The following is a 13,427-nucleotide window of genomic DNA, read 5'->3' as shown; positions in this document are numbered from 1 at the left end:
TTTGGGGACCCAAACAAAATTGGGAAAATATGGTTAAGCAAGATAGCAATGATATTTGTCCATTCTCTAAATTTCCGGCTTAGTAGAAGTCCTGTTTGGAATAGTCTGAAATGCTGGACCAATTGGGATGAGTAGTTTTCTTCTAAGATCTCCTGGAAGCAGGGTTTGAAGAAACATCACCTGAAGCAGCTGTGGCTGGAACAGGCATGATGTTGAAATAAATGCATCAGTGTCTCAGCATCTTGGAGGATGACTGTTGTCAGGTTTGATTCAGTGTCACCAGCGGCTGGTTCTTTTTCCTTAAAAACATGTAGTTTCTCACAAGCATTATACAGTCCTAAAATTATAAGTGTATGAGATGTACAGGATGCACAGATCTTTTAAGAATGGTTCTCTGCTCTTTGTATGAGCAGAAGAGAGACATCTGTAAATCTTCATTCATGTCACATGAAGAATGGTGTGTAGTAAGTCATGGGGATTTTGTAGCCAAGAGTTATTTGCTATGCATAAACAGTTATGCCTCAGTCAGTCTCAGAACTTTTCCCATGTAGGGATCAGCAATGTTTGTTTTGCAGTTTGAAGTCTTGTAAGTATAGATTTATTTAATTTATCAGTCTCTCTCTCTGTCTTTTTTTTTAATCTAGGCCTGTTCATTTTGACCTCTCTCAAAGAGGCTGTATAATATCACCATTACCAATGAAATACAATCATTATCATGTTGAAATCAAAACAATTTTGTATAGATCTAAATATTCCTCTTTGGGCTCTTGGGTGGCTGTTGTATTGGACCTAGTTGCTACCTATTTCCCACGAGAGGACCTCATGCTAGGTTTTAAATAAACTTTTTTTTTTTTTTAGAACATGTATGTTATTATTATTATTTTTTCAATGCAGTTTATTCAGGAACCTTGAACAATCATCTGACCCTGGGGAAAGCCAGCCCACAAGATAAATAGCCTCTGGGTAGCCAACCCCAGCGTGCCATGTGGGCAATGCAGATAGGTCCACATACATGGAAGCAAGCCAGATCCTTGGCCTTAGCCAAATGTGGAGTTGTTCGTGACAGAGAGCACTCACCATCAGGAAGGTGGAAGGCGGAAGGAAACCAGCTTCATCTTTAAGGTGCAGCATTACGCAGCTCTCTACAGTTCCCCCTTTTTGTTTTAGATGCATCAGGCAAGAGTAGAGGTCTGATCTCTGAGATTAGAAATAAATTAGGACTTTGTACTGATGTTCATTTAGGTGTCATCCACCCAAAGAGCATCAGCCCTGTCCGATACCTTTTTCTCAGAGGCAGGACCTGGGGCATCAACCCGCATGCAATCAGACATGCTCTTCTCTGGATCCAAAGCGGCTGACCCTGAGTGCAGTGCTTAGCCTCGCATCCTGATCGTAACATTTCAGCTTTTTATGGTAGCCAACCATGCTTGGGGAGACTGTCCTGCTTCAATGGCTGTAAGGCCTGAATGGTCACGGCTGCATTACACTGTTGTGAGACTCTAATCTTACATATATACCACAGGCAAACCAAGGAGACCAACACCAGAAGGCCTGCTAATGCTCCCATGCCCGCCCATTCCTTCAGATGATTCATGGCTGCAGCAATCCATGATGATAATCCTGTAGCTAGTCCTGCGTCCACTCTGGTAGAATTTACTGTGACAATGGCCACTGTCAGCTGCTCCATCGTAGTATCGAATTTTCCAGTCCAATTACCTAAAATATAGCTAGACAATTGTTTAGACAGATTTGTAGCACAGGAAAAATTCTCATGCTGTATGCTAGTGACTCAAAGTCCAGCATACTTTCATTGACAGCCAAGTTGAGCGATTTGCCATAGGGTATCAATTTGCTCCTGCACGAGGTCAATCCTCTAATTGAACACCATCAAGCCTCCTTTTAGTTGAGCATTAATTTCTTTTTGTACATCTAAGGCATGAGCTACATTGGCTAAAAGATTATTCGGGGTCTGAGCAGTCTGCACAGTATGACTCATGGCTAATACCGCGGTGGTAGCTCCAACAGCCGCCAATGAGATGGCAGTAACAATGGCGGCTGTAATTCCAAGATCCCTTTTCTGTCTGAAGAGAGTCATAGCGTGAGGGGCATCAATGGGCACAGGCACCCAGCGAGGCATGCGAGTAACCAGGGCATACCTAAATTCACTAGCATTCCAGCATTGGGCAAAAAAGCAAGTATCATTACCACAATTACTTGGCTCTATCTGGCTAATAATGAATAAAAATGGGGGATATAAACAAACAGGTGTGGGCTTATAGGAAATATTATGGGAAGCCTTAACCCCCTTGTTGGAACATCCTGCATCAGTTCTAGAATTTGGGGGTTGGAGAGATGGCTCAGAGGTTAAGAACACTGGCTGTTCTCCCAAAGGTTCTGAGTTCAATTCCCAGCAACCACAATGAGGCTCACAGCCATCTGTATGGGATCTGATGCCCTCTTCTTCACTCATACACATAAAATAAATAAATAAAATCTTTTAAATAAACTTTATATCCACCTTCCCAATGGTGAGTGCTCTCTGTCACGAACAACTCCACATTTGGCTAAGGCTGAGGATCTGGCTTGCTTCTGTGTATGTGGACCTATCTGCATTGCCCACGTGGCATGCTGAGGTTGGCTACCTAGAGGCTATTTAAAGTGGGCTGGCTTTACCCAGGGTCAGATGATTGTTCAAGGTTCCTGAATAAACTGCATTGAAAAAAAAAAAACTTTATATCAACTTCTTTTTAATTTTAGTGCTCATGCATATACTAGGCCTTTTGTACATGTTTAGAGTTAGGGCCTGGGTTTTTACATTTGCTGTGGCTATTTTTATTCCATTCTTTGCTCCATGTGGAATGGACAGTTCTCTTTTAAACATATGTATTTGTAGCATATGAGTTTGGGGGACTTACTAGGCTGACATACAACCTGTATGGTTTGTTGCCCGTATAGTCGCCTGTGTCTTTTTGTGACAGGAGTGACTGTTACCCGTCCTTCATGAAAATGCCTAATGTTTAAAGGGATAAGCTAGCTGCCAGAGCAGTGTGACACTGCAACTTAGTCAGCATTCAATAGCTTTTTGATGTGAGAGGCATACAGCTTGGATGTTTGTCTCCCAGCCTAGCTTTGGGTCCTTACATTAACAAGCAGAACGTGGGTGCCTCACGTTGAGTGCCAATATGTTGCTGTTAGTCTAGTGGTATGGTCTAACGGTATGGTCTATTATTAGCCCTATAATTACCAATAGTGGTGGTATTATCTAACCCACTATTACAATCAATAAAAGACACAGACACCTGATAGATTTTAGAATAGCCTTTTTTCACCTGAGGCATGATATATATTAACCCTCTAAACTACCCTTATCCCTTCTAGTTCCATTCCAGGCTACTGTTTTAATCATTCATATATGGGCTACTTCCAATTCATAATTATGCAAATACTTGATTATTCTTCATCTGGGCTGCTTTCTTTTATCCACGCCAGCCGTGTGGATAACCACCTAACCCCTCACAACTTCTCACTCCTTCCTCCTTCTCTTCCTGTCTCCTCTTTTCCATGATCCTTCTACACTGAAAGCCCTCAACCTTTGGCCACACCTACCCTAGTCTGTCTTGCCCTTGTTTAGGTCTTTTAATCAGTATCTTAGACAAGGCTAAAATGTCATTTTGAGGTATGTGAGTGTCTCCTTCTAAAAGGCAGCAAACAGGCCTTGGGGAGCAAATTAATTAACATTCAAATACAAAGCACCAGACAATGCCATTACAACTATCTGTATGAAATCCAGGAAGACACCAAGCTTCTTTCTCAAGTGTGTGGCAGAAGGCTTTGTTGTTGTTTTTGTTTATTTTACCTCAATGAGCTTGAATTTGTGTAGCCAGTAGCTTCAACTCTACAAGACTCAATGGTTCAAATCCCAACCCTATCAATAACTCAGTTACAGACCTCAGAAAAGTCACCTTCTTAATGTTGCAGCTCCATGTGTAGAACTGATGCTAAAATATTTCTCCTGATGCTATTACATGAGAAAATGCCAATAAGACATATAAAAACTTCCAAAGACAACAGGAATCAAGCAACTAGCTACTCCAATACATACTCACCTTCTTACTTGTGCTATGTAGCTGCAATTTGATTTGGTGAAATTGCCTCATTATTCATCTGAGATGAATACAGAGTTGTTAATATTTTCTGTCAGTCAGAATTCTGGTTGCCATTATTAATGCCTCTTTCTTTATCATTTTGTCCACCACTAAGTCTTGTTTATTGTTGAACAACTTGTGAATTTATATTCTGTCCACTTCTGTGATTTTCACTTTAGTTTATCTTGGTGCTAAAGTATCTTTTAGTTGCTATACAAATAACTTCTGTATTTCATTCTTTGTCTTGGAGCCAAGAAGCTCTTTTAAAAACACAATTTGCTTTCCATCGTGCTGATGTTTGAAACTCTTCATAGCTTCTTATTGTTCCCATGATAGTGTCCAAAACATCTACTCTAGCTGTCATGTGCTGTCTGACTTAGATGCTGTGCCTACCTTCCTCCATCAGCATTCTCTAGGAGAGTATTCTTTTAGTCTATTGACTGGTTCATAGTGGTACGCTTTTGCTTTTATGTTTTTAAGTATCTAAAAGGACTCATGTTAGTTAAGGTAATGTGAATCTACAAAGGCAGAGTTCTCCTTTCAAATAGCATTTTTCAACTTGGATCATCAAAGTGCAACTGTTAATAGCCTGGTCATGGAGAAGGAAGGATTGGGTATCATATTCAGCATTTGTTGAAATTGGATTTTCTCTATAGCTTGGCACTTTTTAGTTTTCAAAGCTGATCCAACCCTTTCCACTCATCTACCTCTCCCAACTCTGTGAAGCAGCAAGGCCGGGATTACTTTCAGTTTTGAAATGGTAAAACTTGAATCGGGAATGAAAAGCAACTGATGTTTATTCTGTCTTCTTCATGGACATGTGACTTTTGTACATGGAGCTGTGGTATAAAGATACACAGAGGATAATTCTTTTGGGTTCTGGAATAATCTTCTCAATTTAATCCTTTCAACATATTTTGGGATCTCAAGTGGAGATTATTCCTAAATAAGCCTATGTAATTCTCTTGACAGAGACACAAAGGACCTTTGTCCCCTTCCCAATTTGTTATTTAATCCTCAATATTTAATGGAATTTTATGTTATTTATAATAGTAAATCCATAAATATTTTTCTATATGATTTCTGTTTTTGATACTGTGTTTAGATTTTTTTTCTATAGAAGGAAAGGTGCAAACATTTACCTACTAGGTTGTCAGATGTTTCATTGTTTTTAATTATTTTCTTTTCATGCTGCATCTTTCAATATTTTTGGAAAACTGTAGCCTATGGTCAAATATGATCCATTGTTTGCCTTTTAAGAACAATTTTGTTGAAGCACAGTGATCCTTGTTTGTTGAGATTTTATCTATGGTGGCTTTGCATGGCAGGAACAGAATTGGGTAGTTATGCTAAAGTCAACACGGTTTGGAAATACTAGAGACCGTTTAATACCTGGATCCTTTCAGGAAAAGATTGCTGACCTCTGCTTTAGTTAATATACAATTTGCTGATATTGTTTGTTAGTCAGTTATCTATTTTCCTCCAGTAGCTGGTCATGTTCTCAACACCATTTCCCAATGTAATTATAACAATTTGAAAGCAAACCTTAATCGTATTTATGTCCTAATTGTCAGAACTCATGAGTATTGCTCTATTTTTTTCAAAAGAGACCTTGTAAAGATGGGTATTATGGCACATGCTTGAAATCTCAGCATTTGGAAAACTGAGGCAGGAAGATCCCAAGTTTGATGCTAGTCTGAGCTACAAAATGTGGCTTTGTCTTGGAAAGAATAAAACAAGTGGCAGATGTGATTAAATTAAAGATCTTGAAATGTGGAGATTATGCTAAATTTTCCAAGTAGAATCCTTGTAATTATAGTGGTTCTTCTAAGAAGGCTACCGGAGAGAAGCTGGAGGAGAAGGCAAAATGAAGATGATGTGTTTAAATATGAACAAATGAACTATAAGTCAAATACTGCCCACAACCACTGGAAGCCATAAGAGCCATGGAACTAAATAGAATTTCTATAATGAAGTAACACTGAGAACACCAACTTTATCACAGTGGTAAGCTTCAATGTTCTTCAATGACAGGATTAAAGTGGGCATTATTTTCAAATGGCTGATGGTGGATGGTTTGCCAGTGCCTTAGATGACTTTAAGAGTGATGCCTTTTCAGATACATATTGAGGGCTGGAGAAAATGGATCAGACTTTTGACTTTGATGTCCTGTTGGGTATACATGACCTGTGTCAAATGAGATTGTGGCTTGTTGGATGACAGTTGTGATCTTTTCTCTCATGCCATATCTCCTTGCTTTGATAAGAGGCCTCTTTCCTCAGACTGTGAATCTAGTTAGCCATCTTTTATAAATTTTAACAGAAAGTAAGAAAGTAACCACATTTCCTTTTTTTTTCCTAAAACCTTTTTCCATGTCTGAATCTACATTATTTTTTTTATAAATAAGCAATAAAGAGAACATATATGAAGAAGCTGGAGAGCCTTATTCTTCTAAGTTTATCTCAACAGTAGGAGTTCCAAATCCTGGCTGGGGTCTACCAAACATGAGTCCTCTAACTCTAGGTGTCCTCTTTCTTGTCTTTCTACCTCTCAACTTAGAACTGTCCTTAAGATCATAGATGTGCAAGTAAAATATGGAAAACTGGTCTAGAAGCCTAAAAACTAGGGGCAGGACAAAGTAGCAGTAATGAGGCTGTGCCAGGAGAAGAAGGTGGAGGGAGAGGTGTTCACAGGCTAATGTAAAGACTTGCAAATGAACAAAAATCTGAAAGTGAAGGCAGTCAGTAGTCAGGCCAACCTTTACACACTCATGTGCATCTGAAGGAGAAGGCACATTCTTTGGTCAAAGAGATCAGTTATCTAATTGGATAGATGAGGCCACCAAACAGAGAAGAAGAGAATCAAGGTGGTTTGTACTTTTATGTAGCAGTCCAGTGATGAGGTGATACTGTAATAAATAATTTTCTAGTGAAGGCACACAGTTTCAGAGGAAACATATGTATAGAAGTAGAGTACAAATACAAGGTCAAGAAAGGTAAGAAAATAACTCAAGACCTTTTTATGACATTAATACACATATCTCTTACTCCTTTTTATGTTTGTATTTTAACAAAATTGTGGGGGTTTTGGTAGATATTTTTAAATAATTTTTTGTTTATTACAATTCATTCACTTTGTATCCCAACTGTAGCTTCCTCCACTGTCCCTCCCCAATCCCACCTCCTCCCCTTTCTTCCTTCCCTATACTCCTCCCCTAGTCCACTTATAGGGGAGGTCCTCCTCACCTCTGTCTGACCCTAGCCTATCAGGTCTCATAACCTAGAACCCCTGCACAGATGTATCCCATGGCAGCTCAGTCTCCAAGTGGGTTTCCCTAGTAAGGGGAACAGGGACTGTCTCTGGCATGAACTCAGTGCCTGCCTCTTTGATCAGCTCCCCCTGAGAGGGGAGCAGGCTTACCAGGCCACAGAGGAATACAAAATTGTGTGTTTTTGTAATACTCTGATGTTTGTCTGTGTATTTCTTACACTGGGAATTAATATTGGGAAAAGAAGTCGTTCACTTTGTGTTTGTCTTCCCAGTGACGGAAAGGAAGAAAAGGGAGCAGTCACTGTTTTACCATAGGGAAAATGTATACATAAATTAGGCAGAAACAGCTTGTGTATAATTGAGAACAATATTTCTAGTTGATCATTTTTGTCTATTTTTATTATGATGAGAACACTGTTCTAATAAGTGATATGTATCTGTTATCTATCATCTATTTATCTGTCATCCATTAACTATTATCTATTATGTAACTATCATCTATAACATATATTTATTCTCTGTCTTTCTTTTCTTTTTCCTTCCTTTCTTCCTTCATTCCCTCCCTGCCTTCCCTCCCTCTGTTCTTCTCTCTTCCTTCCTTCTTTCCTTTTTTCCTTCCTTCCTATCTTCTTTCTCTCCCTCTCCTCTTTTTTAAAAAGTCATGTCAATTATTCACTTGGAATAAAGATTTAAGTCCTGTAAAACAAACAGGGCAATTAGTGAGTTTCAAGTGTGCCAACCCATGAAGGTTATTTCCTTTCTTCCCATGCCCATTTGGTAACAGTGGTTCTCCGGGACTGCATAATTACAGATGAATGACAGTGAATTGCCTGGACAATAATTGGTAGGAAGTACAATTATGAGAAGTCATTAGTGGGAGTACATGAATAGCTGGTTGCTTAACAGGTCGACGTTGAAAGCCCAGTGTGGTTAAACACTGTATTAAATTACAGCCTTTGTCATTTAAGAATATTTATAAAGCACTAATCTTTCTAAGCTGTATTTTTATACAATCTTTGATTTGTGGCGCAGTACAGGAGCTGCTCAATGTGGGTTTCAGGAGTTCAGTGAAGAAAACAGTGCACATTCAATGTGGTCAGCGCTCTCTTTACCAAGGAATTGGCCAGTCTATCTTGCGCATATAACGTTTGTAAAGTAATATATGGTGTTTTGAGAACCCAAATCTAATTTCGTACAGTTGGTGTGTGGTTCTGCTAAGAGTCTCAGAATTGTGTGTGTAACCAGTCTAGTTCTTTGGTCCTGTGTTTGATCCATGTTCAGAATTCAGAATCGATTGTCTAATTACTATGTAATCATGTCCTGGGGAAATTTTGGCTTCCTGTCTGTACAATATGTTAACAAAATAAAAAAGAAACTAAAAAGAAAATCACAACATTCATGGATTCATAGTGCCAACTGATGATATGGGGATATAAGGTTTAATAATAATAATAATAATAAATATTATATAATAATAACTACAGAAATGATTTAGTTCTGACAAGCAGTACTAACTGTAAGTTACTACCAGTATCAACTCACCCAGGCCTCCTTATATCTGCTCAGCTTGTAGATATTTCAGTAGTGATTACAAATTGTATTGCCTGCCTCCTCCAGCTCTCAGAGCATACAAGTTTTTTTCCAACTCTCCCATCTGCTCTATGGGTATACGTGTGCTGAACCTGATGTGAGAGAGCAAGTGAGTTTGTTTGCTGTGCTCACCACAGGGCATCTTTTATGCCAGCTTTTCCTTGTTTTGACTTTCTTTGACATTGTTTTCCATTCAGAAATGTGTGTGTGTGTGGGGGGTACCATCTCCTCCCTACCTCTGCTGTCCTTAGCTACCCTGAGAATACCGAACAGAAGTGCTGAAAGGTATCTGCTTCCATTTTCCCCAGCTGGTCAATCCTGAAGGTGTTTAATGCATAATACTCTAATGAACAATAAAGCTCAGGGACTCCATTTCCATGGCACAGAGTCCAATCTAATTGAATAGATATTTAAGGTCTGAGGTACTTGCTTCTCCCTATCTTATTAAATACCACATAATTGATATGTATATGCATATTGAGCACCTATTATGTACCAGACGCTGCTTTGGTGTTATATTACTTTTGCTGCCATGTTTAAGTGGGTGAGACTGATAGGCAATTGTAACGCTAGAAGCCAAGTTGCAGTTGTGTCAAATATGAGACAGGTGAGAGGTGTGGTGCTGGGACAAATTACAACACAGAGACTGACTATTCAGGTGACCTTGGAGGCTTGCTTTATGGCCAACAAAAAATCACTCCAAAGAATGCAGCATTCTCCCTTATGAGAATCTCTGGTAGAAGAACATCAGGTAATGCTTCCGAGAGCCTTTTTGTGTTCATCCATAAGTCTGTATAGTCTGTGTGGGCAGAAAAAAATACAGATCGGATAGTCTCTATGTTATCACCATAATCCTTGTTTGTTTGTTTTTTTAATTGCTTCTATATGCAGTCTTGTTCTCTCATACAAAACAACTCAAATAAATGGCTCACCCACTGCTCAGTTTCTCTTGCACCAACTTAAACCCCAGATAGGCTTATTGATGGCTCAGTCAAATTCCCTGCATTTCTTTTAGGAGTATGTGGGAAGAGGTAAAGGATGGGAAGTAGTTGAAGTGTTTCCATGGAAACGTTAGGCAGTGGTGTACTCTAAAAGGATGGGTACTGGGAGGATTTCAGAGCACGGAACTCACAAAGGGGTGGAGGCAGGAATGATGCTTATATATGCAACGAGATTAAGAGATGAGCTTCTTGGGATAGAAATGTCCTTACTAAGTCAGAAACTATAGAGCAGGGCCTACTTGGGAGAGAACTGGGGTGTTAAGAAAAGAATTTGGGCCTTTTTACTGGGGTCTGAAGAGAGAAGCTACAGATGAGACAACAAAGAAGAGGTTGGGTTAAAATGATTCACCAAAATCTTTTAAAAAGCATATGATAAGGAATGGTTAGAATAAGAGCCATTTGCAGAAGGTCCAGCTTAGTTGATTAGCCATTTTGACATCTTGAGTTTGAGTGATTATAGGTCATGAAAAGGTCAGTACCTCCTGTAGATGGAAGTAGGAGGCTAGAGCTCAGAATATGTCCAAATTTTATATTTTAGTCATATAAGAGAGAATGATGCTTTTGCAAAGAATAAATAAGTTATGAAATAGTTTTACTTCATTGAAAGACTCAACATTCGAAAGGACATGAACTTTTCCTAATAGTTAAGTATACATTTTAAAATTCCCTGTTTCTTTGTTCATTTGATTTCAGTATTGTTTATGAGAATGATTAGCTGATAAATATGTTTTTTGTCCTCACTTTTGATTCTTTTTGATACAAGGTAACAGTCATCTTTGATATACAGGTCATTGTCTTTGATACACAGTCTTCAATACTTCACAGCACAGAGGTACTTTTTGAGTAGCTAATCAAGAACAGGTTAGAGGAATTCACACATATGTATATACAAATAAATAAACTTTATTTCATTGTATTATTCCCATGGGTTAAGATGTACAAACAAGGAATAAAATTAAAATTATTTTCTTGGGGGATGATTTATGCCTTAATTTCCACCTGCCCTATAATTAGAAATTTTGAACTCTGTTAATGTTTTTTAAGATAAAATTATTGCCTTGGTAAACTTCAGAAATTATATCATTAACCCAAGACCTTTCTCAGCCTAGAACAACATGGTTGGTACAAGTGTCTGTGCACACACAGACAAATAAATAAAGAGGAAAGTTTAAAATAATTTGAAAATGATTTATTGTCAGCCACCCCTGCAGTTAGGAATTCAAGTATTATTACTTTACTTCAGTGCAGCAGGGGAGGACAGCAACTTGCTGTGGGCTAAAGGTAAATTATGATCTATTGCAAAGGAGGAAGGAGATGTACTGAGGGAAAAGGGGAAGGAGTAGGGAGTAAGCAATGTGTTTTCTGAACTATTGCTTCAGATGGTGCCTTTAAAAATTCGCCTCAACCTCTGCTGGAAAATCCCAGTGTAAATGGTGAAGCAATGGCATTCTTAAATCTTTGATAGTTAAGGACGTATGTTCTTAGTACAGGAAGGAGGATCAGGTTATGTCAGAGTACAGTGCACACTAAGATAGGTAGAGTCACAAGTTTTCCTGCTTCAACTGCTTGATGATCTCATCCCAGATATACCAAGTTTTAGTCCAACGAGATCAAGTAACACAGAGTCCTAGGACAGCTGTTCTAAAGTAGCTTCTACTCTGCTTACAGTATTTGCGGGTGAAACTCTCCATGTTGTCAATGAAGACTTCTGCAATAGGATAAAATATCTCCTGTTTTATATTTGAAATGAGCATGAAGTAGAAGCTTATCCTTCTTAGCACAAAGTGATACAAGGAAGGAAAAAGTAAAACCTGACATATGCCAATGTCTTTTATACAACAAGATCTGAGCTGGATACTTCGTTCACTAGCATCTCATTAAACTGCCCTAAGCCCTATGCTTGATGTTGGAAGTTTATCTGCTTCTATTTCCCTGTGCAAGTGAGAAAAGTGAAGCCCACCTGTATGTATTCCCTCTATGTCGAGACTGGCTCATGTATAAATTTTGTCTACTGGCAGTTCCTGTTTTACAACTCACTACTCTGTCCTTGGTGGGGTTTACGAGCACCTCTTATTAAATCATGTTCTTATTAACAATTAAATTGTTAAGTAAATTAACAATTAAATCTAGACAAGTTTTTTTCCTTGTGGCTTTAGGATCAGTTCCAGAGGTTACTGTCACCTATCTTAGAGCAGCTGCATGTGCTGGGGACACAGTGTTGGCGCTGGAGGATGCTGTGGATTGGCATCCTGGGGATGAGGCCGTCATCATCAGTGGAATGAATGTTGAAGGTGGTGAACCAATGGAAGAAGTTGTTATTGTGGAAACTGTGCACAATGCAGACCTCCATCTCAGAAGCCCCTTGAGGTACTCAAACTTTTTAGGTTTACACAAAGGAGGATGAGCTTTTAAGCAAATTACACTCTGGACATTTATTTCTTGATGAGCTACATTAGTGTTCAATAAGACAGGGCATCTGGACAGGAAAATAATAAAGCGTGAATGTTATGGAAATGAAGATTTCTTAAACATGTTCTCTAGAGGGACTCTGGAATTTCTGTCTTAGCAAGTGGCCAGTAAGCAGTTCCCATTGTTATGCAAAATGTGTTTTATAGATGTCTATATTGCTCATACTTTTTGATATTTGAGTTTCTAAAGAAACAGACACTCTCCAAAGAATAATCTATTTACTAATTAAAATGAGATGTAGACTGGTGCTCTCAAGTGCATCTTCCTCTCTTATTCTTTCCAGATATTCCTACAACTTCACAGAGAACTGGGAGGCTGGAAAGAGCCTTATTTTGAAGGCTACAGTGGCTCTTCTCAGCAGGAACATTACCATCCAAGGAAATCTTACCCTTGAGAGGGTAAAGCTCCTCGATTCCTGCCAGGAGACCAATGCTTCTGAAGGTAGAAATGCAGTTTGATGAAAAGCCCAAAGAGTGGATAAGTGTTCTCACTGCCCTACATTATGTGGCAGGGCCTTGGTTGGTCTTCTTCATTAAAATCTTTGAGTGTGCATATTTTTCCATAATTTTCAGAATCCTCTTGGCAGCTTGTTATTTCATCTCTTTCCTCACTTCCAAGAAGTAAAAGAAATAGGAAAAAGGCAAAGGAAAGAATTTAATTATTTGTCCTGGGGTAACTTGGGTTAGTGAATTAAATCTTGAGACTTGGAATGCTGTAATGATTTCATTAATCCCAGGCTCCTCCTGAAACTCTCAAGAGAACTATGATTTCAGAATCATAAGCATGGGCAGTTCATTCTTATTGATTAGATTTGTACTTCCCCCCCTGTGAGGGGTTTGTTTTCTGAGTGACCTACCTCATACTCTAGGTACAGGAGTGTAAGAGCCAATTTATCTTCCAGTAGAAGAACAGGCACTGAATCACACTGATGTGCCTATTAAACATCTATTTC

The 13,427-nt window shown here is 38.8% G+C and overlaps 1 protein-coding gene across 9 annotated transcripts in view; it reads left to right on the top strand.

The window, feature by feature from the left end:
- Positions 1–13,427, top strand: part of Pkhd1 (PKHD1 ciliary IPT domain containing fibrocystin/polyductin) — a 453,258-nt gene that overhangs the window by 175,757 nt on the left and 264,074 nt on the right. For all 9 annotated transcript variants that reach the window (XM_060369714.1, XM_060369715.1, XM_060369713.1 and 6 more), the window contains 2 exons: positions 12,163–12,373; positions 12,759–12,916. In XM_060369714.1, coding sequence (XP_060225697.1) covers positions 12,163–12,373; positions 12,759–12,916 — 369 coding nt within the window. The remainder of the gene's footprint in view (positions 1–12,162; positions 12,374–12,758; positions 12,917–13,427) is intronic.

The sequence above is a fragment of the Meriones unguiculatus genome, chromosome 16 (genome assembly GCF_030254825.1).
Source record: "Meriones unguiculatus strain TT.TT164.6M chromosome 16, Bangor_MerUng_6.1, whole genome shotgun sequence".
NCBI lineage: Eukaryota > Metazoa > Chordata > Mammalia > Rodentia > Muridae > Meriones > Meriones unguiculatus.
The sequence above is the reverse complement of the archived record's forward strand: the minus strand, read 5'-3'. Positions and strand labels throughout refer to the sequence as shown.